The sequence below is a fragment of the Cynocephalus volans genome, chromosome 10 (assembly GCF_027409185.1).
Source record: "Cynocephalus volans isolate mCynVol1 chromosome 10, mCynVol1.pri, whole genome shotgun sequence".
Lineage (NCBI taxonomy): Eukaryota > Metazoa > Chordata > Mammalia > Dermoptera > Cynocephalidae > Cynocephalus > Cynocephalus volans.
In genome coordinates, this window is record NC_084469.1 from 17,537,280 (window position 1) to 17,564,722 (window position 27,443).

The following is a 27,443-nucleotide window of genomic DNA, read 5'->3' on the forward strand; positions in this document are numbered from 1 at the left end:
CCAAAATGTTAGTTGTTCCCCTCCTCGAGAATCTTCTCTCGCAAATTTCCTGTTAGAGTTCTCCATGTGAATTCCTTAAAAGTGACGAAATACAGATTGAGAGGTGTAGTGAAATATGGTGAGCATTTTGAAATGTTCTAGAAGGAATTAATAACTTACCCATAGAAAGTATCTTTACCTCTTTATCGGAGCACGTTATTTATGTACATAAATATGCATTTGCTAATTAAGTTGGTAAGGTAACATGAAATAATACCAGATTATTATTGTAGGTATAAATATACTTACAGTATTTCTAGAATCAAAATTGCAACATATTTTGACAGTTTTTTCTTCTGTTTAGTGATTTTTTTTTTTTTTTGTCTTTTTCGTGACCGGCACTCAGCCAGTGAGTGCACTGGCCAGTCCTATATGGGATCCGAACCCGCGGCCCCAAGCGCTGCACTCTCCTGAGTGCGCCACGGGGCCGGCCCTGTTTAGTGATTTTTATTATCAAAATATGCCCGAGACAGAATTGTTTCAGTAAGATTTGTTCAAAAATACTTGGGGCATATGGTGGTCATTGTAGGTATTTGAGAAATCTAGAGGCAGAGTATTCACATCAGGATAAAGTTAGAAATGCAGTTTGAACCATATCCAAACCATCTGGGGTAAATAACCTTTGAAATATTATAGTTTCTAGAGAAGCATGGATGTTTAGTGGGAACTATTATCTCTTAAGCATGCTAACTGAGAATGGCCAGGCTTTGCTTAACAGGATATTAAAGGGAGTTTTGCTCTGTTAACTAGTTCAGATAAGTCCAGTTCCTCCTGGGCCTCCCCAAGAACATGTATGTAAGAGTACAGAAGTCCAAAGGGCACTGGTTTATTTGACCAGTTCACATAGGCAAAAGCAAAGAAGAAAGGTAGAGAATTGTGATTTTGGCTTCGGGTAAGAGATAAATTTAAATGTCTTGAATGTATTCCTGAGGTGTCTGTTCTGTTATACTTTAGTTTTTAGTATCTTCCTGTCTCTGCTGTAGGACAGTTATCAATCCTATACTGAAGATTAAACCCTCACTCTCAGAGTCTAATAAACAATAACCAGAAATTGTGTTTGAGATTGAAATTGGTACTGTCTGAGCTTGTTTTTTAGTTTTGTTTTTTTCTTCCCAAGTGACCCAACATAACTGTGTAAAGAATGACCTTTTGTGAAGTTAAAAGGTTGATGTTTTAAAGAATTCCTTATTTTGCCATTACCTATTACAGAGAAAAAAATTCTTACTGAGTGATAAATTTAAACAGTCCCCAATCTATGTAGTGGATTACAGACTTGCATTCAGAATGCCTGAGTTTCAGTCTTGGTTCTGTTGTTCTCTTTTTATTCTGAATAAATCTTATCAGTAAAACTAACAATTTTCCTCCACAAAAACCACCTGACCCTTATAGTGTTCCTTGTCACTGTGAATGGCACTACCATCTATGCAGTTGTGCCAATCATAAACTCTTTCCTCCTTGTAACCAGTCATCAATAACTATAGGTTTTGTATATTGACTATTTATCAAATATGTTCATTCCTGTCTCTTGGCCTGAACTTAGTCTAAATTATCATCATCCAGGGGCCGGCCCATGGCTCAGTTGGGAGAGTGTGGTGCTCATAACACCAAGGCCACAGGTTCGGATCCGTATATAGGGATGGCCGGTTAGCTCACTTGAGAGAGCGTGGTGCTGACAACACCAAGTCAAGGGTTAAGATCCCCTTACCAGTCATCTTTAAAAATAAATAAATAAATAAAATAAATAAATTACCATCATGCAGTACCATATAAGGTATTAGATAAAACTACCTTATCTGGGTAGACCACTGCAATACGAGGGGAGGGGTCTTCAAAAAGTTCAAGGAAAGATTGTATTATCTTTTAATTCTATTTTTCTACAAACTTTTTGAAGTACCATCGTATTCTCTACTCTCAATGTGTTCTTTACTTGGTAGCTGAAACCCCTTTAGTGGCTGCTTCTAGCTCTAAATAAAAGCTTCTCATGATCTGTCCCCTGCTTGCTTCTCCCGCCTCAAAATATGCCTCTCCTGTGTTCTCCTAGCCTCTGAAGCGTTTCAATTCCTTGAAAGCCCCACAGTTACTTTTGCCTTAAGGCCTCCCCTTGATTTTCACATATACCTTTGTCTCAGATTAGGTTCCCGTGTTATAGACTCTTACTGTAATACTCTAAATGGAGCTTTCATAGCGTTTTTTTAATTAAATTTTAAAAATTTATTATTAGCATATTCGTTCTTACAAATTGTGATATTTCTTTATGCCCTTTACCAGACCTATCACTTCCCAAATCCCTTCCCTCCATCCCCCCGCCATCTCTAGTATCCTTAGGTTTGTTCTCTCCTTCTGAAAATTCAACATATTGTTGTGGTCTTTTCTGTCTTTCCTTCATTCCTGTCCTCCTCTTTTCTTTCCTCCTCCCCCCGCCCTCCCTCCCTCTTTCCCTTCCTTCCTTGCAGCCAATTATTGGGTGCTTTTTACAGTTTATAATTGTATGATTATTTGTCTCCATCAAACAACTTCATGAGGGCAGAAGCTGGGTCTATCTTGCTCACCATCTCCAGAATCCAACATAGCACCTAGCATTGTAGTAAGGTACTTAAATGTTTTTGAATAAATATTCTTAATTGACGTTTTGTGGTAAGCACCTCAAACTACAGAACTTTCTGAAGTATGAGTTTGAAAATAATTTAAATGAAGTTATAAAATTCTAATTACTTGGGACTCATATTTCCTAGAAATAGTTTAGGATCATTGGATTAAGATTCCTATATTCCTAATTTGCCACACTCTGGCTTGTGAATTCAGGCAAAACACTGAGCCTCCTAAATCTTAATTTGCTTATTTTTAAGTGAACATAATAATAACCATTCCTTCCTAATCAGCTTTGTGAACCTCGAAGGAATTGCAAAAAACACTTTGAAAATTACAAAATAGGGCCGAGCCCGTGGCGCACTTGGTAGAGTGCTGCGCTGGGAGCGCGGCGACGCTCCCGCCGCGGGTTCGGATCCTATATAGGACTGACCAGTGCACTCACTGGCTGAGTGCCGGTCACGAAAAAACGACAAAAAAAAAAAAAAAAAGAAAATTACAAAATAAAAATGTGAGGGATGTTTAATACCTATGTTTTCTAGAAGAGTCAAATCCATAATGAAGTAAGGCTTACAAGAGAAAGAAAAAAAAAATGCTTAAAGGTAACAAAAAGGACTTTTAAGTATGCTTCCAGCAAGAGTAAGGGTGGATAAGACACAATGAGAAAAGTAGTACCTATTCAGCTTTACCTCCCTCCTGTCCCAGCCCACCCCAATTAAAATAAAATCAGCTTGAAGGGTCTTCATAACTTGCTTATGATGAAATCAAACCTAACATAGTTAACTGATTTCAAGGAGTCAGTTGCTCAAGTCTCCAGATCCAAATGAATTACTTTCTGGGTGCTGAAAGAACTTGCAGATGAGATTTCAGAAATGCTGTGGAAAACTGAAAGGTCCTGGCAGAGTGAAAATGGGCAACTTTCACAACTTTTAAGGTTTTAAAAAGGTAAGTCCCAGAAACTACTAAGAAATTTACTTGACTTTACCAACAAGATCAATAGAAGCTGGCATAGTTTTAATAAAACACTATGCAATAAAATAATTGATTACCTACTATACACTAGTATGAGACACAGATCTCTTACCTTAAGCCTTAGTCTATTAGGAAACATTTGTATAATTACAGTTAGTTAGCTAAATCCTCTAAAGTAACAATACAATGCATACAAGAAGCAGTAACATATCAATCTCATTACCTTTTATTTTGACAGCATTGATAAACTGATAGATTATGGGAATGAACAGTCAGCTGGTTATTTAATAAGGCTCATGGTGTCTTTATGCTGAATTATTAATTCAACAAACTGGGCTGGCCAGTTACGTCAGTTGGTTAGAGTGTGGTGTTATAACACCAAGGATGAGGGTTCAGATCCCAGTACCAGCCAGCCACAATTAAAACAAAACAAAACAAAACAAAATACTAATATTAAGTGCTGTATTGTGCCAGGGACAAAGAAATAAAATAAGTTCCCTGCCCTCTAGTACTCACATTCTGGTGGGAGAAACAGACAAGTTCTAACAGTTACAATGCAATGTGTTAAGTACTATGACTGAGGGAAGCAAGAGGTGTCTTGGGAGCATTAGAAGAGGGATACCTCATCTGGTGAAGGGGTAGGTGGTTTGTCAGGGAAGGGTTTCTTAACAAGGGAACACTGGAAGTGACAAAGGATATACAGGAGTTCACCATGTAAAGAGAATGAAAGGCATTCTAGACTGAAGGAATAGAGAAAAAGATTTGGGAAACAAACAGTTCAGACTAACTACAATGAAGACACCAGGGAGGGATAGGGCAGGAGTCCAAGCTAGAGTTAAAAGTCAGACCATGAAAATCTCTTTCGAGTTCCACTCTAAGGAAATTAAACTTTATCCTAAAGCAGGAAAGTGTTTTAATATTTGGGTTTATTTATAATTGGTTGAGGGCCGGGCAGTTAGCTCAGTTGGTGCTAACACCAAAGTCAAGGGTTCGGATCCCTGTACCAACCACCCAATAAAACAAAAGATTAAACAAAACAAAACAACAAAAAAACCCCAATTGGTTGAATAATTACACCCCAAGAGGCTTGATTGGTGGAGCTAAGTCACTGGAGGGATGTCTCTTGCTAAACCATACACCTTCGCTGGACCCAATTCTATTCAACATTTCACCCATAACATTAATGAAGATATAATCTGCTTAGCCAAAGCTAAAGCAGATAGCCAGTGTAAGTCATAAAGATCTTGACAGGCTGAAACAATAGAAGACATCTTACAATGTAAGACAGGCATACTATTGAGGATAATTATATAAAGTTTCATATTGAGAAAAATGGAGCTAGATATCTAAGATCCTTGCACTGTTCTTGAATTCTGTGACTTTTCCCAAAGAACATCAGTTCACCTTTAAATATCTAGGTCTTTCTAATTTCTTGAAGCTCATTTACTCTGCAATAATCTATATAAAAGCACCTCGTATACCTGAAACGTAGTAGATATTATAATGTTTTTCTTTTTTCTCTTCTTTTGGCTACTCCATTTGTTCCTCTAGTTTGATTGAAAAATAAAGTGGAAAAGAGTAAAAGTAAGCTAGTCATAAGGAGAATGGTTATTTTATCCAGAAAGGAGTCTTCTCTTTTGACTTCAACAAAATATAGAAACTATACAACATTTTTGATCAAATCTAAGACACCAATAATTTTAAGACATCATTATTTTATATGCCACTAATAAAAAATGCTGCCATATAAAATTCAATACACTACTGATTGCAAGACATCTCAATTTTACAGATGGTTAAATGTAAAAAAAAGTCATTGAATTGATGAATTATATCTTTTGTGATTAGAAATGGTGATGGGCCTCAGTACCACATTGGCCTTAAAAATAGATTATTTCCTCAAAGGTTTAATAATCATGAAATGTACACAATAATTACATGAGACAGTCCTTTGATAACGAAAGGTTTTGTGATTTATAGGCAACTAAAAATTAGGGCTAATTTGTAGGATTATACTATATGAGAAAAGAATCAGCCTAATTAAACTTCTGAACTGCAAAGTCTTTTAAAAATTGATTTTAATATAGTTAGGGAGTCAGCTTCAGAGGAAGCAGAAAACTCAAAAGCTCATGAATAAATCTTTTTTTAACTAGGGTGTCTGAGTTCTATAAAATAATTATCAAAATGATTTCATTGGCAAACATTACAATGTTTCAATGATTTGATAGATTTTTGCTAAGTTGATATGAGGGGGAGAGGCTGGAGTCTAGGATGACTTCCAGGTTTCTGGCTTGAGTAACTCAAGGTGGTGGTGACATTCACTGAGACAAGAATTAGAAGAGGAGAGGGGAATTTGCAGGATAAGTGTCACCACTCATCATCATGAAACTGTCATCTTGGCTGGATGTGATTCACTGTTCTCTGTAGATCAAGATGGAGATACTGCATCTGTATGTTGTTTCTCCATTAGTGAATGCAGGATCATAAACAATTAGAGATGGAAAGAATCTTCACAATCACTTAATTCATACCCACCTTTCCCCCTCATCCATCCCCCAAACCAATGTTTGAATTATTTTCATACTCTCCCCGTGAAATGACCATCCACGGAGATCAAATTGCTTAACCTCTCTCAGTCTCAATTTCTGCAATTGTAAATTGGGGAATAATATTACCTATCTTGCAGGATTATATCAGATAATAAATACAAAGCACCTATCACAATGCCTAGTAAGTGTTCAATGAATAAGTCCTTAATAAATATTAGCTTAAAAAATGACAACGTTGTACAGTTTGTAACCCATTAATAGATTGTGAAATCAATTTTGGTGGGTAGTGACCAGCAACTTAAAAAACAAAAGTAGAATACAATAGGTCTTCGGAAAGTTCATAGATTTATATTGTCTTTTTTTTTTTTTTTTTTTGGTGGCTGGTCAGTATGGGGATCCGAACCCATGACCTTTGTGTTATAAAGCTGTGCTCTAACCAATCGAGCTAACCAGCCAGTCCCATATTACCTTTTAATTCTAATTTTTCACGAATTTTTTGAAGTACTCTCATATAACATGTAGTATGTGTATTATTTCATAAAATGTTTGTTTCCATGTGAACGTGGGTATATATAGATGGATAATTAGTATATAAACTTATAATTTATTATATATTTATATTTATTATATGTAATGCATATTTATATATGTTGGATATATGCACATGTGTGTTCTGGGTTATAGTGTGAAATGTATTGTGATCAGGTGGAAAAATTTTTGAGAAAACTTGCAACACACACTAGTTCTTTTCTTCAGTTGCTGATCTTTTTATGTTGAAAGCCACACCTTAGTTTTAAAGAGATTATCCTTCTGTCAAAGCCTTGGAAACTTAGGGCCGGCCCGTGGCTCACTTGGGCGAGTGCCAGTGCTGATAACACCAAGGCCACGGGTTCGGGTCCCTGTATAGGGATGGCCGGTTGCTCACTTGGCAGAGTGTGGTGCTGACAACACCAAGTCAAGGGTTAAGATCCCCTTACCCGTCATCTTTAAAAAAAAAACAAAAAAAGCTTTGGAAACTTTAAAGTACTGTATCTCTAAAAATATTTTTGTTTCCAGCTCCTAGCACAATACCTGGTAAATAGAAGGTGCCAAATACATTTTGATTTAACCAGGAACAATAAATAGTATGAAGATATATAGACTAATCGTTGTTAATATATATACTAGTGGTTCCTTTCTGGGTGATCAGACTCCTTTTGAGAAGTTGTTGGAAGTTTTGGACCCTTTTTCCAGAATAAGTGCCAAGCACTCACAATCTTCCACAGAGTCCACTCCTGCTCCATCGCCTCTAAGGATCTATGGACCCTAATTAGGAACACTGAAGGGGCCTGGCCGGTTAGTTCAGTTGATAAGAGCGCGGTATCATAACACCAAAGTCAAGGATCTGGATCCCTAAACCAGCCAGCCGCCAAAAAAACAAAAACAAAAACCCTTGAAAGATGTTTAACTTTTGACAGTGGGTGTGAGAGGCTGACAGGAGGTTTGGTATTAGATTACTTTTTAAACTCTCCTACAAATCCGGGAGGGCACAGGCAGAGACTTAAAAGAGTACAATCTGGTTCCATAAGTGTTCTGGTCAAAGAATAGTGGGGACAACTCTAACATCTGTTTTACATACGTTATGTCATTTGAATGCCACGTTAATCCTGTGATGATGAAACTGAAGCTCTGCGGGGCTTCGTGACTTCTCTAAAAGGACGCAGCTGGTAGGCTCAGGAAAAGGGACTGGAACGTACATTTCAAATTTTCGGAGATGATGGGCAGGGCAAATATGGTGGAGGAAGAGGCGGGACGGCGCACGCGCACAGTTGCGTCAGCGCCGACGTCCCTGTATTTCCTCTCGCTGCCACCCTTCCTCTCAGTCCAGTACGGTGGCCGACGGGAGTCAGGCGCTGGGGATGAATGAAGGTGCTGGGTACAGGTTGATTAAGTCTCTTCCGCTTTTCCCTCCGTCTAGCCCCAGTTCTCCCTTTGTGCGGTCTTCCCAGTCTTGCCCCCATCGCATCGACGGCCCGGTTGGTCCCGGCGTCTGAATTCTTGGTGCCCGAGTCAACTCGGAACACAGCTAGGGTTTGAGGTTCCGGATTACCGCCTAGGCCCAACTTCGGACCGCGCTTTCGATTTCTGCCGCGTCCCGCTTCTAGGACGCGGAATCCGGGTGGGATCCAGTGAGGCTGGAGGGTAGATCTTAAGGTATGAAGCGTCCGCTTCTCAGGCTTCAGCGTGTTCTCCTGTCTGTCGGCAACCGGCCAGACTTCGCTCAGTCTGAGGGACTTGTCGGTTCTCGTTACGCCCTGGGCGAGACCTATGAGCACACAAGTCTTGCCGCCTCTGTTCCATCAGCCCGCCCCTCTGTTAAAAGACCAGCCCCTCCTGTTTGAAAGCAAAGGAAAGTTTCTGCCCGTGACTCTGACCCACGGTTCTGCTAGTCGGTCGGTCTTTAGAAGAGATGGCTTTGCCCGCTGCCTTTTTTTAGTTTTATTTTTTGTGTGCCTTTGAGGCTCCTGAGGACAGAGAAGAGCGCAAGTGGGACTCGCCTTTCTCCCCCCCATTACTAATTGCACCTACACATCTGCTTTTTACTTAGTAACACAGGGGACATAGGATAGCGTTGTGGCCCTTAGAGCCTTGAATCTGGCATTGCTTCTGGCCAGTGAGATGATTTGCCAGTATTTCCACCGACTGGAGGGTGGGAAAGAAGCCCAACAGTTGTTTACATATGTTGGGTAGGCATGTGAAACGGGGGGTATGGAATATGAAAGAGGAGCATTCTTGGCTTTGGCCATTCATTTACTTTTTTTTCTTTTGGCTGCTGGCCGGTATGGGGATCCGAACCCTTGACCTTGGTGTTATATCACCATACTCCAAGTAACTGAGCTAACCGGACAGCCCCTCCATTCATGTATTTTTATTTACATTTCGTGGAGTTCATATGACGTATAATGGAGAAAGTCTCAGATTGGAATTTAGAGGGTTCAGGCTTGGATTGTGCCACTAACTAGTAATAATACTTTGAGCTTGTTAATTAATCTCTCTGGGCTTCATATTCCTTTTTTGTAAAATAAGAGTATTAGAGCAGAAGATTCCTAAAGCTGGAAAAGACATTAATATACTATGTTTTCTTTCTCATTTTCCAGATGGCAGTAGAAACGTAGGGAGACAGAGAAGCCTTGTCTTTAATTGTGCCAGGAACATTGCCAACGTAGGGGTCTATCAAAAATATACCACATATTTCAGGGTTTTTAAAAAGAGAGGCATTCATACTTGTGGAAGTTATACCCTTACTTTAATTTTTTTTGTTGTTGTTTTTACCATTAGGATCAACAGTGATAATGACTGAGTGTACAAGCCTTCAGTTTGTCAGCCCTTTTGCTTTTGAGGCAATGCAGAAGGTAGATGTTGTTCGCCTGGCATCTTTAAGTGATCCAGAATTAAGACTTCTCCTGCCCTGCTTGGTGCGGATGGCACTTTGTGCGCCTGCTGACCAGAGCCAAAGCTGGGCTCAAGATAAAAAACTTATCCTTCGCCTTCTGTCTGGAGTGGAAGCTGTCAACTCCATTGTTGCATTGTTGTCTGTGGACTTTCATGCCTTAGAACAGGATGCCAGCAAAGAACAGCAGCTTAGGTAATGTTACGTTATATAGTATGTGGACTGGGATTTACTTGGATTTGCCAAAAACAGACAATAGAATGTTTTTCAGAGTTCCTCTAGAAAAGAGAGAATGAGAATCTACATTTTGAAGAGTATTTTACTGAGGTCTTTTCTGTTTATAGTTAAAATTCTAGGATCTTTGAATTCCATATTATAAAATGTTGTGTAGAGAAGTTTGGCCATGTACTGTTGTATTTGGGCTAAACTGATTAAGCCAGTTATTCTGTGGGAAGTGGGTAAGGTAATTCCCCTTAGATTAGAAGGATTTATTGGAATCGCTTGGAAGGGTTTTTAAGCTTACATTGATTCTCAAAGATTCTGGGCAGATGTTATGTCCTTCCTTGCCCATTGTGAATCCAGTAGTAAGCCACTTTTGTTAATGGAAGTGGGTATTAACTGTAAATTTTGTTGGTGTATTTATGTAGGTTGTGAATCCCTGAAATATATAGGGAAACTAAATAGAATTTTAGGCGTAATAGAGAACATTTAGAATTTATGAATTCTTTTGTAGATTATTTCAATAAAAGAATTTTTACGCAATTATTTCCATACCAGTGTTCTCATAATTGTTGTTTTACATGTTTGTATTTCATTAGGCATAAACTTGGAGGAGGCAGTGGGGAGAGCATCCTGGTATCACAGCTTCAGCATGGACTGACATTAGAATTTGAACACAGTGATTCACCTCGTCGATTGCGGCTTGTGCTTAGTGAACTGTTGGCAATCATGAACAAGGTGCATTTCTATTTTTTTTTTTTATTGACATGTGATAATTGTACATATTTATGGCGGTACACACAATGTTGTATTTCCACACGTATGCATTGTGTAATGAGCAAATTATGGTAAGTAGCATATCCATCACCTTACATATTTATCATTTCTTTGTTGTGAGAATATTTAAAATCCTCTCTTCTAGCTATTTGAAATATACAGTGCATTATTGTTAACTATAGTAAGGCACATTTCTCTTAATCATAGCTGAAAGTATGCATATTTGATGTCTACACATAGAAAGGTAGACAAAAACAGAAGCAAGAAGGCAAGCAGGTAGCATTCTCTTCTACTTATATGTCTGTTTGATATGTAAGTGCTTTCCTTTCTTTTTTTTTTTGGCAGCTGGTGGGTATAGGGATCTGAACCCTTGATCCTAGTGTTGTATCGCCACGCTGTAACCAACTGAGCTAACTGGCCAGCCCCTTCATTTCAAAGACTGAAAGAATATTAAAAGTGTGCCTTAAAGGCTTTCTTTCTCTAATTACTATTTTCTCTCATTTATGCCTACTCTGCATTCTCTGTCATTTGGTATTTGTTTTTTCTGTATGGAGTCCATACAATGGATTTTTGACATTTAGAAAGGAAGTTATCTCATGACTTGTACAAATTACCAAATTTGATAATACCTTTATAGGATATAATTTCCCCCATCAAATGTAGTGAAGTATAACTGGAAGCTGTATGTGATCTATCTGTTTAGACACTGGAGGAGCATTAATTACCTCGTATCAAAGTTGAATTGGATGTAGGATGATTGTCTGGCATCACTTGGTAAATGACTCAGCTGCTCTTGTACACTAATGAAGAAGGCTATAAGTTCTCTTCTCAGCAAAATTACAGATTTCTTTAGGTCATGGACCTTTGGGTAATTATGGTTAATTGAAACTCCGAATTTTAAATTTATGAATGTCAAGATTCTACCATACAAAGAACTGAGTTGGATCTTCGTATTAAGATGACTTATATGAGATTAGACGCAGAGTTTCAGAGGCAGAAGTTATTTACCGTTAGAATTTTGGGGTTGGTTAATTTATAGTAAATAAAATTTAGTTTTATAAATTGTGGACAAAAAAGACTAAATTCTTTTCCAAAGAAAATACTGGTAGGGGGTTTTCAGCCAGTTTTAGATAAAGTTTTTAAGATATGTTATAAATCTTTGTAAAGTTTCTTTGTATCACAAATAATAATTTCATTCTCTTTTCTACTATATTGATACTCATTAATTTCAACCAAAAGTTTTCCTACTTTTTTTCTTACTACCTCACTTGATGGCTCTAATAAGTGACCTTTCTCCTCTGGTAGGTTTCAGTTTTTTGGTTTTGTGCTCTTCATCATATGGGAAATACGATGACAAAACTACTGTAGGAAATTTTCTTTCCTTTTTGTTTTTAAAAAGATGACCGGTAAGGGGATCTTAACCCTTGACTTGGTGTTGTCAGCACCGTGCTCTCCCAAGTGAGCTAACCGGCCATCCCTATATAGAGATCTGAACCCGTGGCCTTGGTATTATCAGCACCACACTCTCCCAAGTGAGCCACGGGCCGGCCCCACTGTAGGAAATTTTCAAAAAGTTAGTAGGTACTTTGTTGATCTGAGTTTTAATGCTTTGTTTTTTCCCATAATTCATTCAGAATTGAACATGAATTTATATCTGTTATACTGCTCTAAGTTTATAGTTTTTGGCTTTTTTAAGGGATAGCTTATGTAGATAGCATTTCCAGTTTATTTCTTTGGCTGCCTTATCCTTTTATTACAGGTGTGTTCAAATATAGATAGATAGAAATCATTCTTGAGACTGACACTGCCATGTTGAATAATAATTAATGTTATTGCTAATTTTGGTTAAATTGGTTGAAATTGATCAAATACTGCATATTCTGCTGTGGTATATTAGTGATATGTTAAGAGACATCGGCTGTGAGTTTAATAACTAATCATAAAAATAGTAAGGGATTTAATTCATTACCTGAAGTTAAGAGAGTTCATTTCTTTCTGTCTTTCAATTTTTTTTTTAAAGGTATCTGAGTCCAATGGAGAATTTTTTTTCAAGTCTTCTGAGCTCTTTGAGAGTCCAGTGTATTTGGAGGAAGCCGCAGATGTACTTTGTATTTTACAAGCAGGTACTGCACTGAGTGCTAAGAAACATTTCAGATATAGTTTCTTGTTAAATGATGCTATGTAATTTCTTAGCCTGGAATGTTGTGTTATTTCAAAGATCATCTAATCAAAATGTACCTTAAAAGTTTAAGTCAAAAATGACTAATACAAGGAGCTGGCCGGTTAGTACAGTTGGTTAGAGTGTAGCCTTATAACACCAAAGTCATGGGTTTGGATCGCCATTCTGGCCAGCTGCCAAAAAAAAAAAAAGACTGATAGTAAGACAGTGACTAAGTAAATTATATTCTTTCCATAGTGTGGCATCTCATGCAGACATTAATATAGTATGTTTGATTTAATGATTTTAATGCTCATTAATGACTTTGGAAAGCGTTCACAGTATGTGAAATAAATGAAAAAGCAAAGGGCAAAGTGGTGAGTGGAATATAATCTCCACTTTGTTAAAAGTTAAATAAAAACAATACCCATGGGGAGTATTAAAATAAAAATGTTCATATTACTAACTTTGAGTGATATGGTTAGAGCTGATTTTAATTTTGTTCATTGTATGTTTCTGTGTTTTCCAGATTCTTTTTTTTTTTTTTTTTTTTTTTTAATTTGTTTTGGTGGCTGGCTGGTGCAGAGATCCAAACCCTTGACCTTGGTGTTATCACTCTGTGCTCTAACCAACCAACGTAGCTAACCAGCCAGCTCCAGATCCTTTATAACAGATATCACGATAGAAGTGAAAGAGGAGTTAAAAATGCAGAGATGATTTCCATGGAAATAACTCTTTTGACCAGCACTGTCCAATATAACTTTCTTCAGTGTTCTATATTGTGCTGTCCAATACAGTAGCCACTAGCCACATGTGGCTGTGGATTACTTGAAATGTACTCATGTGACAGAGAAACTGAACTATTTTTAATTTTATTTAACTTATGAGTATTGTCTATCCTACCAGACAGCTCAGCTCTGGACTATGATGAGAAACTACTTTTATCTTACTGTTTTTAGGTGAAATCTGTGAAATGTCAAAAGATGTTTAATATATAATATAATGAAATATCACTCTTTAATAATAACACTTTGTTTTCCTATAGAGCTCCCCTCCTTACTTCCTATAGTTGATGTAGCTGAAGCCTTGCTACATGTTAGAAATGGTGCCTGGTTCTTGTGTCTCTTGGTGGCCAATGTTCCTGATAGTTTTAATGAAGGTAAATATAATTTAAAAATGGGATGTTGAAGAGGTTTGCTTGGGCATGTACTGGACCTATTTTTTTGAACTAAGAAGAAACATAGGATTTTATTTGAGAGTTTATCTTTTGAAAATTTATTAGTATTCATTGTTGAAATATTGAGTTTAGAGAATTCAAAATTGTATTGACATTGCAAGTTATAGTGAGTATGTAGCAAAAAAATTTTTTGCCATCCATCACCATTGCTGTAAAATGACAGTAAAAAATACCTAGGAGGTAGAAGATATAATCTCTATGTTCAGGTAGCAAAGAGTAAGAGACATACATCTGTGAAATATTCAGAGAACAATATGAGATATGTATAATCAGAAATAGAGTTGGACTTTTGTTTCTCAGTTTGCAGAAAATATAGGGTAAAAATTGAGAAAAATCAACTAAAGTTTTATACCTCTATCTAGAACTATGAGTGATTGAAGATTGTTGTTTGGGTCTGAGTGATATAAAAATAAAAACATCTGTTGAGCAAGGAAAGTAATTTGTGAATTGGGAGCCAGAGAGGAAAAAGCACTGGATCTGGGGTTATAATTCCTGAGTTTGTCACTCACCATTGTGTGATCTCCACCAAGATACTTAACTTCTCATCTCTAAAATGAAGATAATGTTAATAATATTTCCCTTACTTTTCCGAGAGACATATCGAATATCACATGATGATGTAAAATCTCTTCTGTAAACTGTGTTCTTGCTGATTTTCTGTCAACTTGTTCTATCAATTACTGAGAGAGGAATGTTGATGTCTCCAAACATAGGAACATCATATTGTGGATTTGTCTTTCTCCTTTCAGTTCTGTCTGTTTTGCTTTATTTTGATGCTATATTGTTGGGTCTATGTGCATTTAGAGGATTGTTATATCTTTTTGAAGAATTGAGCCTTTTTTTCCCCATTATATAATGTCCTTTTTTCTAGTAATATTTCTCTTTTTAAGTCTACTTTATCTGATATTAATACAGCCATATCATCTTTCTTAGTGTTCGCATGGTATATATATATTTCTTCATTTTTAATTTATCTGTGTCTTTATATTTAAGGTGGATTTCTTGTGGACACAGATAGTTGGGTCTTGTTTTTTTAAGTCTAGTGACAATTTCTATCTTCACTGGAATGTTTCAATAATTTACATAGAACATTTAACATGATTATTGTGGTGATTATGTTTAACTCTATCATTTTGTTTCTTGTTTTCTATTTGTCCCCTTTTTCCTCTTGTCCTTTGTGCCATTGTTGTCACAGGTTCTACTTCTATATGTGTTATAAACCTTAGAGTACATTGTTATTGCTTTTATATTTTAAAGACAAAAAAAAGAAGAAAAAACCTTTTTCTTTCTTTTTTAAAAATTAATTAATTAATTATTATTTTTTTACACTCTAAGATGTTGCAGAACAATGGGAGGGGGAAGAGGGAGGGGCTAGGCAGATGGAGGTGGGGGTAGAGGGATGGAGGGGGCGTGGCTGAGGCCCCCTGCCAGGCTAGGGAGCGCTGGGCTTCCAGCAGCTAGGCTACGTCATCGCTGGGAAAAGCCTTTTTCTTTATCTGCATATTTACTGTTTTTCATGCTCTTCATTCCATTGTTTAGCTCCACATTTTCATCTGGTATGATTTCCCCTTAGCTTGAAGATCTTCCTTCATTTCTTGTAGTGCCGGTTGGCTGGAAACAGATTTTTCTAGCTTTGATTTGGAAAAACCCTCATTTGCCTTCATTTTTGAAAGATATTTTTATTGAGCATAGTATTTTAAGTTGACATTGTCTTTTTGCTGTTTAAAGATGTCATTCTGTTGTCTGGTAATTTTTATCTTTGTTCCTCTGTAATGTTTCTTTTTTCCTCTGGCCACTTTTGTTTATTTTTTATTTCTTCTGGCAGCTTTTAAGATTTTCTTTTTATCACTGGTTTTCAGAATTTGATTATGATGTGTCTTGGTATGATTTTCTTTGTGTTTGTCCTCCTTGGGGTTCATCAAACATGGGTTTATAGTTTTCATTAAATTTGGGAAAATTTTTTCTAATGTCTTTTTGTCTTCCACTTTCCTTATCTTTCTGGGACTGTAATTACAAGTATGTGTGACTGTGTGATATTGTCCCACTGGTTACCTTTCATTTTCTAAGTCTTTTTATATTCTTTGCTTCATTTTGACCAGTTTCTGTTGCTCTTCTTTCAAATTCTCTTATCCTTTTCTGCTGTATTGTTTAATCTACATAAATGATTGATTCTCAAGGCTAAAAAAAATGGTTTCTAACATCTTACTTATAAAGCTTAAAGTAATAGAAGCTCTTAAATATCCAGTTTGTAGGGGCCTGATTAAAAATGGAGAACGACAAGATGAAGAAAGTCTTGGAGGAAGGCGCAGGACAGATGCCTTACGCTTCTTATGTAAAATGAATCCTTCTCAGGCCCTCAAGGTCCGAGGCATGGTGGTAAGAGATACTATTGTTTTTCTGAGACAAAGACCTTTATATTATGACCTGGAACTTTTCTCAAGATGGTTTAGAAATCTTGTAGAGGTTGGGAATTTTAACTACGTACTGGATTGTTATCTTCTTCTCTGGGTTTTTATGTTTTGTAAGATCTCTTCCTGTAAACTTTAGATTTTGAAGTATCCTGGACCTTTTCCTTACGGCATTAAGTTCAATTTATTTTCTTTGCTGCATTAGGTGGAAGAATGTCACTTGCCAGGCCTTGGAGTGGCTTTGACACTGGATCATACTAAAAATGAAGCTTGTGAAGATGGAGTGAGTGACTTGGTTTGTTTTGTTAGTGGTTTGCTTCTTGGAACAAATGCGAAAGTCCGGACTTGGTTTGGAACTTTTATCCGTAATGGACAGCAGGTGAGAGTTAAATATCTGTATATCTGTGGATTCGGAGACTTTGGCAATTACTAAAAAGGAAGAAACGCTTTTTTTAAATGATGTCATTAGACCAGTGGTCCTCAAACTTTTTACATTCAAGTAACTCCCTACATTTAAAAAAATTATTGAGGATACCAAGGAGCTTTTGTTTATGTGGCTTTTATCTATTGATATTTGCCATATTAGAAATTAAAATTGTGGGCTGGCTGGTTAGCTCAGTTGGTTAGAGTACACTATTATAACACCAGGGTCAAGGGTTTGGATTCCCATACCAGCCAGCCACCAAAAAAAAAAAAAAAGAATTAAAAAAAATTTATTGAATTTATTTTAAAATAGCAATATCAATAATATCCTATTAAATGTGAGTATAATATGTTTTTAATGAAAAATAGTTGTATTTTCCAAATAAAACAACTTAGAAGAATGATATCGTTTTATACATTATTTTCAAATCTCTTCAATATCTGGCTTAATAGAAAGTCTTTGGAAAACTTCACTGTACACTTGTGAGTGAATGAGAGTAAAAGGCAGATAATGTCTTAGTATAATTAAGGAAATATTTTTGTCTTTCTGGACCCCCTGAGTAAGTCTTGGGAATCTCCTGGGTTCTGGGTCAGACTCATGAGCACTACTGCATTAGGTCATCAAAATAAGTTGTTATTATATCCTGTAATTTTAATATATATGTATTATAAGTTCCTAGCTTAAGAGAAAAAAAGATGCAAGTATATTTTTATTGTGGTAAAATATACATAACATCAAATTTGCCATTTAATTATTTTTAAGTGTACAGTTCATTAACATTAAGTACACTCACAACGTTGCACAACCATCACCATTATCTGTTTTCAGAAGTTTTTCATTATCCTGAACAAAAACTCTGTACCCATTAAACAATTCCTCCCTACTCCCAGCCCTTGGTAGCCTCTATTCTTCTTTCTGTCTCTTATGAATTTACCCAATCTAGGTACCTTATGTAAGTGGACTTACAATATCTCTCCTTTTGTATCTGCCTTATTTCACTTAGCATAATATTTTCAAGGTTCATCCATATTGTAGTATGTATCAGAATTTCCTTTTTGTTTGTTTTTTGGCAGCTGGCTGGTAAAGGCATGCAAAACCTTGACCTTGATGTTTCAAGGTGATGCTCTAACCAATTGAGCTAACCAGCCAGCCTCAGAATTTCCTTTGTAAAGCTGAATAATATTGCAATGTATGTATATACCACACTTCGTTTATCCATGTTGATGGATATATATTATATTTGCAACAATTTTTAACTTGTAAAATATTTTAATTTTTCACAAAATATTTTGTAGTAACTTTGTGAATAGAGTTCCTGTGAAGAAACCTAATGCAGATCATGTTTTATCTTGTTGAGATCACTCAGCTAGACAGCATGTGTAATGCTTAGATCCTCCAGCCTATTTTTTTATGCTACTGAATCATCGTATTTTTGTATATCTAAGTTCTACTTTATAGCCCACTTGAAAACTGATTTTAAGCTTGCTTTTTAAAAGGAAGTTAACATTTATTGTATGCCTTCTATATGTCAGGCACTGGGCACTTGGCATGCTCTTTTTTTTTAGTTGTCCTTCGTATGCAATAAACTTTTCTTCTTTGAACTTAGTGTTATTACTAAAGCAGGTTTATCGTATTTTACTTGGAAACACTCTAAAGATAATAATTAGCTAACATTTGCCTAGCTCTTTATAGTTTAGAAGTGCTTTCTTGTGTAACATCTTTATTTATTTATTCATCTCCTTAACAGACATTGAGTGCTTGCCATATGTCAGGCACAATGTTAGGTACTGCAGAGTAAGAGATAACAAAGACATTATCCCTACCTGAAGAACTGTAGGGTTTATAGACTTGTAAACTAAATTACAACAGTTCTCTAAGGTAAATATTATTAATAAAATACTCATTTCTTTGTCACTAAGGAAATTGGGATCCAGAGAGGTTGACTAATGTACCTAAAAAAGTACATAATCATCTAATAGTGGAGCTGGGATTTATTTATTTTTATTTTATTTATTTTTATTTTTTTTAAAGATGACTGGTAAGGGGATCTTAACCCTTGACTTGGTGTTGTCAGCCCCACGCTCTCCCAAGTGAGCTAACTGGCCGTCCCTGTATGGGGCTCTTAACCCGTGGCCTTGGTGTTATCAGCACTATGCTCTCCCAAGTGAGCCACGGGCCAGCCCTTGGAGCTGGGATTTAAACACAAGATCTTTTGTCTCCAAAATCTGGGCATGTTTTACTATACTGTTCTGTTAGTCATTATGTATTTGAAAGTACCATTTGAATAATATTCTACAATTAAAACTGTGATTAATTTAGTCTTTCCTGTGTAACCAATCCAAGTTAGGGTGAGTAGAGCATTCTTCAAACAAATCAGTGGATTTTTAGTTTGCTTTATTGATTAAAATGAGACTTAACAGTTGTGATAACCTTCTCAAATAGGTCAATTTCAAGTGTTTAAATGGGGAGCTCTGTTTGAGCTTCTTTTTTTGTTTGTTTGTTTTTTGGTGGCTGGCTGATTTGGGGATCCAAACCCTTGACCTTGGTGTTATAGCACTGTGCTTTAACCAACTGAACTAACCGGCCAGCCCTGGTTGAGCTTCTTTTTAATTTAGTAAGTGCCCCATGCTTTCTTCCTTTTGTGATCCATATTTCTTACAGAGAAAAAGAGAGACCAGCAGTTCTGTCCTTTGGCAAATGAGGAGGCAGCTTCTTCTGGAGTTGATGGGCATTCTTCCCACAGTAAGAAGTACCCGCATTGTGGAAGAAGCTGATGTGGAGATGGAGCCCAATGTGTCTGTGTATTCGGGGCTGAAAGAAGAGCATGTTGTGAAAGCCAGTGCACTCTTACGTCTGTACTGTGCTTTGATGGGGATCGCTGGACTCAAGTATTCAATAATTTGATATTTTAACTTTTTGTCATTTTACTTTCTTGTTTCTAATCCCAAGAAAGTGAGCCAAAGGTCTTTTATTCAGGTGGTGCAGGTTTTCTGTTGCGCTCAGGTAGTAGGCTGCCCTATATCAAGAATGAAGTCCTAAGGCCAGGTATTCGTAGCAGGGATATATTCATTTACAGGTTGAATATCCCTTATCGGAAGCTTGAGACCAGAAGTGTTTCAGATTTTGATTTTTTTTTGGATTATGGAATACAAGGGTACTTCAAAAATTCATGGAAACATAGAATTAAAGATTTTATGAATCTTTCCATGAACTTTTTGAAGTGCCCATGTATTTGCAGAATATATACTGGTTGAGCATCTGTGATCCAAAAATCTGGACTCTGAAATGCTTCACTGAACATTTCCTTTGAGTGTCATCTCAATGCTCAAAAAGTTTCAGATTTTGGAGTATTTCAGATTTCAGATTTTTGGGTTAGGGATGCTCAACCTGTATTTCAGTCTGATTGTAAATAGAATTATGTAAATATGGGAGGGGCCAGAACAATTTGTCAATTTCTAGTCACAGTGTAAAGAAACCTATGATTTTACTACAGCTTGACAAGACTATAGTGAATGATCTGTGAGTGGTCCTTTTCCTGGCCTATGCAGGTAGTTATAGTAAATTTCTCCTATGTTTACTTTTACAGCTGAGGTCATAAGTTGTTTAAAATTGATGTAATGTGATTATTAAGCACAAGATTTCTTATATAGTCACTGTACTACATCCTTTTGAATAATGTCCTCAACTTTTATACATACGGTCCTCACTTGGCGTGTCTGATTCACTTGAATTTGTTACCACATTTAGTTAAATAATGCTGGTCCCTCAACGAGGCTCAAGTTTCAGTTACCAGGATACATTAACCAAATAATTGTGTAAAATACAAACTTTGCTGTGAGCTCTTCAGGCCACTTATTACTATGTAAATAAAAGCTGCACATCATGATCAGTGACCAATGGCATCACTTTAAAAGCCTGTCGGTGACTGGCCACCACCCATCTGTTATTATGTTCACACAGAGACAGCAAAGTAGGTAGTTGTATTGCCTCCTTGTCTCTGAGAGATAAACCTAGTTGACATTTTATAAAAACGGATAATTGAGAGAGGATATTAGCTAATAAAGTTGAAACTATAATTATGAATGTATTTAGTATCACTGAACTGTACACTTAAAAATGGTTAAGATGGTAAATTTTAAGTTATTTTTTAAAAAGATGAAAGTGTAGCAAAGAAACAAAAAGTGGTAACTGAAAATGACATTTGAAGCAAACATAAGTTGAAGAAATAGCTGACTGTGAGAATTTTGACATTGTTGCTATTTGAGAGACCCTAGATTTGTGGCCAGGGGAATTTTCTGAAGGCGAACTTGTTGACGTAAATGAGAAAAGTGATTGTGACAAAAGGATGAAGATGTCCCAGAGGATATGATGCTGGCAAAAATCTTCACATTAAAGGAACTATCAGATATTTAACAACTGAAAAGTACAAAGGACAAAATGTTGGAAGCTAATCTAAACTTAGAAGGGAGTTTGATAGTTCACCAAGGCATAGAAAAGATGCTCACTCCATATTATAAGTTAAGCAATGAAAAAAGCAAGAGCTATTCAAACTATTCTTGTTAAGGTTTTTACAAAGAAATAAAAGCTCTAATTACAAGTGTTTCTAATGCTTTTAAGTACAGAATGCTAAATAAATACTAGTTTTACTGTTTTTTAAAACAATTTCCTATGCATTATAACTGACACTTTTTAATGTTTTGACGAAAAATATTAAAGGTCACAATACAATTGTAATTTTTGCCATCGATTATTAAGATTGCACTGCATGGTATCAGCTTGCATGGTCATTTTTATGGTCCTACACTACTGTGCGAAGTGCCTGTATTTGTGTCTGAGGATAAACACTATAGTTGTAATCTTTCAGCAGTTTTTCTTTTAGTATATGTGCTGCCGAAGCGAGCACTCAGCAGTTTTTCTTTTGATGAGTTAAGATGTTAAAGATTTTATAGTGAGTTATCATTATAAAGTTTAGAATTTATATCTAAAATGTTAAAATGCTGGGAAGTGTACTTTTTTTTTTTCCCTTTCTCAACTAAAAAAAGTAATTTCTAATAATGTGTTCCTCCTTAGACCAACCGAAGAAGAAGCAGAACAGCTACTGCAGTTGATGACAAGCCGTCCCCCCGCTACACCAGCTGGGGTTCGCTTTGTTTCACTTTCCTTTTGTATGCTGCTGGCCTTTTCTACGCTTGTCAGGTACCTTCCCATTTAAGTTGCTCTATTTTCTCAGGGTCTGCTTTTACTTATTAAAATGTGTGGATACCATTAGATTAAGAGCTTACTACAAAAATTGGCCTTGGTGTGGACAATCATGGTATCTTTCAATAGAAGGATGTCAGTAGCATCTGGTTTATGCCAGTCATTTTATTGATTTTTTTCAGTTTCATCTGATAGTTTGATGGGGTATAGAATTCTAAGCTGGGAATAATTTCCTTTGAGAATTTTGAAGGTGTTGTTCCATTGTCTTCTAAATCCCAGTGTTGTTGAGAAGTCTGACATAATTCTGATTCCTGGTCTTTTGTGTGGCTTATTATTATTATTTTTTTTAAGTATGGAAACTTGTAGAATTAGCTTTTTGTCCCTAGGATTTTGAAGTTTCTGGGTGATATGCTATGTTTTAAGTTTGTTTTTGTCTGTTCCCCACATATTTGGTAATCCCTTTCAACCTGGAAATTCATGTCCTTCAGTTTTAGGACATTTTCTTGAAATCATTTGTTGGCAATGTCTTCCTCTTGGGTTTTCTCTGTCTAAAACCTCTTTTTATTCAGAATTGGACATTTTTAAAAGATCATCTTATTTTCTTATCCTTTATTCTTTTCCTTACTTTTGTTCTTTTTCTTAAAAGCAGCTTTATTGCAATATAATAAAAACCACCCACTTAAAGTGTACAATTGAATGGTTTTTAGTATGTTTACAGAGTTATACACACATAACCACAATCTAATTTTAGAACACTTATCACTCCAAAAAGAAACTGTTCATTCCGCCTTTTAGGATTTGTCCTTAACTTTGTCAAATCCTAATCAGTGTTTAATTTCTCTCTCTCTTTTTTTTTTTTTTAGGAGGCTGGTGGGTACAAGGCTCGAACCCCGGACCTTGGTATTATCAGCACCATGCTCTAACTGACCTAATGAGCCAGCCTCCAGTGTTTAATTTCTAAAAGCCCTTTTTTGGTTCTCTGAATGTTTTTTCTTTATAGTGTATGTTGTTTCATAGTGGCATGATTTCTTTTGATGGTAATCGTATGATTTTTTCTTTTTCTAGGTAGCTGGTGGGTATGGGGGTCCTTGACCTTGGTGTTATAACACTGTGCTCTAACCGACTTAGCTAACTGGCCAGTCCTAATCATAATAATGTTGAAGGGATATTATTTGTACTACTTCTGTTCTCTAAGTTGCTCTTTTTCTGCCTTTTTTGGGTCTCTATTTTTCAAGTTAGAAGTCTTTATCAGGTGTTTAATATTTCTTGATTGTTCATATTTAAGAATAGGAAAATAAAAAGCAGATTAGAATCTCTAAATAAACAGGTAGGTCTTTGGGAAACTCTTGGCCTGATCAGAGTTTTAGAAAAGACTGTAGTCTTGCCTGGAAAGTAAAGGCCTGTCTGAGAACCCATAAACAAAGTTAAAAAGTGAGAGTTAAAGGCTGCAATATAATCATTCACTTAATTTATGACGTTTAGAATGGTGCTCCAGATAAACCTCATTCTCCCTTAATTCTGGCACACTGTTTTACCATCTCTAGAGAACAAATTTCCAGTCTTCTCTCTATTGATGGAGGGGTGTTCATCTAGTTGTGTAGAATGGAGGAGGTGATTTGGAGATCTACTACTTACACAGACCATCAAACTTTTTATTTTAGTCACTGTCTTCACTCTCACTCCCAGAACTGCCTGGAGCTGTCAGTTCCTGAGCCCTTTGAGAATCCTGTGGTATAAAATGGATTGGTTTTTCCCTTCTGCCAGTTTAGTACTCTGTTTCCTCAGGTCTGCTGAGTCAGTTACCACTTGTCTGTATGTTCTCTAGCTTCCAGTATTTGTGTTGTCCCTCCTCAACATCCTATGCATTCGTAACTTTTGAGAAAACTCCTTTAATGTAGTTTTAGTGGGGTTTAAGGAGGGTGTAAAATTAGGTACATGAAATGAAGTGCTTTCTTTTCTTTTACCAGAAGTACTTTCTAAACATTATCTGTAATCCTCATTATTTCTATAAGATGCATATTTTTGTCCATATTTTATAGGTAGGAGAACTAAAGTTCAGAAAGATTAAGTTTCTTCCTGAAGACCACACTACCAGTAATTAGCAGAGATGGGATTTCCACTTGAGTCTGGCAAGCTGTAAAGGCTGTGATCTTTCTACTACATAACACAGCCTTTTATTAGCGGATGGGTTAGGTATAGTTGAGAATGATGTCTTAAATTTTCTTAGCTTGGGATAGTGGGAAAAGTACAGTTTTGGTTGCTTTTTGTTTTAGCCATTTTCACTGCAGTGCTTTTCTTCACAAATCAAAGGCTGCCTGTGCCTTTCAACCTAAAATCTAGGAATTCCCTTTAAAAACTCATAGTCATTGTTATATTTTTATAACCATTTTTCATATCTGGTGAGCCCATGGCTGTCTTTTTTTCTTTCTCTTTTTTTCTTTTTCATCATTAGTGATCATTTATTTCTCTATAGTTTTGAGTTCTACTCAAAAGATTTCTAAAAATTAAATTTCATTTTTCAGGTAAAAAATGGGCTAACTTGTTTCTGTCTAGTACTCAGCTTATGTCTTTAATGCTTAAGGGTTTTTTTGTTTGTTTATTTATTTTATTTTTTTTTTGTGGTGGCTGGTAATGGGATCTGAACCCTTTACCTTGTTATTTATCAGCACCATGGTCTAACCAAGTGACCTAACACTGATACTTAATTTTTATTTTATTTTTTTGGTGGCTGGCCAGTATGGGGAACCAAACCCATAACCTTGGTGTTATCAGCACCATGCTCTAACCAAGTGAGCTAATGCTGATGCTTAATTTTCATTTTATTTTATTTTTTTGGTGGCTGGCTGGGGAACTGAATCCTTGACCTTCGTGTTACAAGGCCATGCGCTAACCAAATGAGCTATCTGGCTAGCCTCTAAAACTAGGTTTTTTCTATATGAAATAAGTATGAGTTTTTACTGTAATATGGTTCTTTTAGCATTTTAATTCCTTGCTTTTCCAAGGGATGTGGGGAAGTTTACTGTCACCAACATGCAAATGTAGTAACTAAGACAGTGAGAGAGTTTGACTATTAAGATTCATGAAGAAAAACAAAGGTCTTCATTCTTGAGCTCTAGAACTACTTCACATCTCAGTGACAGTTAATGGCCCAATTCAGCAACCAGTTAATTTGGCCTGATGTTTTAAAGTAGGGAAGGAGGGGCCGATCCCGTGGCGCACTCGGTAGCTGGGAGCGCGGCGATGCTCCCGCCGCTGGTTCGGATCCTATATAGGAATGACCGGTGCACTCACTGGCTGAGCACCGGTCACGAAAAAACGACAAAAAAATAAATAAATAAATAAAGTAGGGAAGGAAAAAATAATTCCTACCAAAAATAATTTCAGAATACTTTCTTATTCATATACTTGTATAGTTGATTTAAATCAGTGACATTCTGATATGTTTTATATAGTACACCTGAACAGGAGCAGTTAATGGTGGTTTGGCTAAGTTGGATGATAAAAGAAGAAGCTTATTTTGAGAGGTAAGATGATTTAGTTTGTTTCAGTTAGCCAAGAAAGCTTTTATTTTCTCTGTGGAAATTTATATGTTCTTTTTTGTTTCAACAGTACTTCAGGAGTCTCTGCTTCTTTTGGGGAGATGTTATTATTGGTGGCTATGTATTTTCACAGCAACCAGCTTAGTGCTATCATTGACTTGGTCTGTTCCACTTTGGGGATGAAGGTAATTTTCTTTTATCTTGCTTCTAAGAGAAGGTGTTTCTAAGCTGGACATTTTGTTGTAGTATAAAGTAAGTAGATTGTTTTTATTTAAGTAATTTTAGTTGTTTAATAGATTGAAGTTTTATCAGGAGCTCTTAAGAAAAAAATGCGTTTTAGTGGGTGTGGTGATATGAACCTATAGTTCTTGGTACTCAGGAGACTGAGGCTGGAGGATACTTGAGCCCAGGAATTCTGGGCTGTAGCATGCTTTGCCCATTAGATGTCCTCACTAAGTTTGGCATCACTATGGTGACCTCCCTGGAGTGGGGGACCACTCCCTGGAATGGTTTCCTAAGGAGGGGTGAACTGGCCCAGGTTGGAAACGGAGCAGGTCAGAAATCCTGTGCTGATCATTAGTGGCATCCTGCCTGTGAATAACCTTTGCACTCCAGCCTGGGCAACATAACAAGACTTTGTCCCCATAAAAAAAAAAGAAAAGAAAAAACTGCATTTTGAAAACATTTCTTTACAAGGATAATAGATGTTCAATGCAGAAAGCTTGGAAAGCACAGAAAAGGGAAAAATATCTTATAATTCCACAGTTAGTGACATGAAGTATACTACTGGTAACAATATGGTGTCTGTCCTTTCTTTAAAATGATATATATATTTTGTAATTTAAAAAAACTTATTAATATATAATGAAAATTTTTTTCATATCAATAAATATTTTAATACAATATAATTTTTAATGGCTGCTTAGTAGCCCATCATTCGGACTGATCATGATTTTCTTTTCTTCTTTTTGGGGCTGGTCACAGAGATCAAACCCTGGACCTTGGTGTTGTCCGTACTGCACTCAAACCAACTGAGTAACCAGCCAGCGATCATAATTTTCTTAATGGGTCCTTATTATTTACCATATAGATTTTCCAATTTCTTTGTGATGTTTAGATGAATATCCTCATTTATGTAAATATATACACAGGCACTTACACATCTATATTTTTATACACTTATAGGATTATATTCTTAGGATGAAGTTCTAGAAGGCAGTTACTAAGTAAAAGAGTATGATTATGTTAAGATGTTTCATCAGTATTGCCAGATTATCTTTCAGAAAGATTATACCAATTTAATTGTTCTCATTAATTCATGAGAACTCCCATTTTTCTAAACTTTCACTGTCACCGGATATTACCATTCTTTTTAATCTTTCCAAATTTGAATGATGAAGAATGGTCTCACTTATTTTGTGTTTGTGTTTTTTTTTTTTCCTGGCTTTAAAAAATGTTTGTTTATTTTTTGGTGGCTGGCCAGTACGGGAATCTGAACCTGTGACATTGGTGTTGTAAGGCTATGCTCTCCCCAACTGAACTAAAAGGCCAGCTCATTATTTTGCATTTCTTTCATTACTAGAGAAACTGTAGTTTATAAAATCTATGTGTTTTGGCTGGTTTATTTCTTTTTGTGAAAAGCTTATCAGGATCCCAATTTTTCTGTGGGGATTTTTATTTTTCCTCTCACTTATTCAAAAGTGCTTTATATAAGAGATATACCATTATACCTTATATATCCTATTTCATTGATTATAATACACACATTTTACCCAATATTAAAATCGGGATTCGTTTTATAGTTGACATGTAATGTAAATGTGGTAGTCTTCCTCTCTCCCTTTTTTTCCTTGAAAAGCTACTATTGTATCAATGACATATTTTATAATCCTTAGTGTCTTTAAAA

General features: G+C 36.2%; 1 protein-coding gene across 1 annotated transcript in view; it reads left to right on the forward strand.

The window, feature by feature from the left end:
• The first annotated feature begins 8,028 nt into the window (after positions 1-8,028).
• The window catches only part of INTS2 (integrator complex subunit 2), a 47,618-nt gene continuing 28,203 nt past the window's right edge, over positions 8,029-27,443 (forward strand). Inside the window, exons 1-11 of the mRNA XM_063111466.1 lie at positions 8,029-8,067; positions 9,465-9,771; positions 10,395-10,533; positions 12,593-12,695; positions 13,776-13,889; positions 16,213-16,343; positions 16,581-16,754; positions 19,461-19,687; positions 21,870-21,995; positions 25,451-25,522; positions 25,608-25,722. Of these exons, the coding sequence (XP_062967536.1) occupies positions 8,049-8,067; positions 9,465-9,771; positions 10,395-10,533; positions 12,593-12,695; positions 13,776-13,889; positions 16,213-16,343; positions 16,581-16,754; positions 19,461-19,687; positions 21,870-21,995; positions 25,451-25,522; positions 25,608-25,722 (1,527 nt within the window). The 5' untranslated portion in view covers positions 8,029-8,048. The remainder of the gene's footprint in view (positions 8,068-9,464; positions 9,772-10,394; positions 10,534-12,592; positions 12,696-13,775; positions 13,890-16,212; positions 16,344-16,580; positions 16,755-19,460; positions 19,688-21,869; positions 21,996-25,450; positions 25,523-25,607; positions 25,723-27,443) is intronic.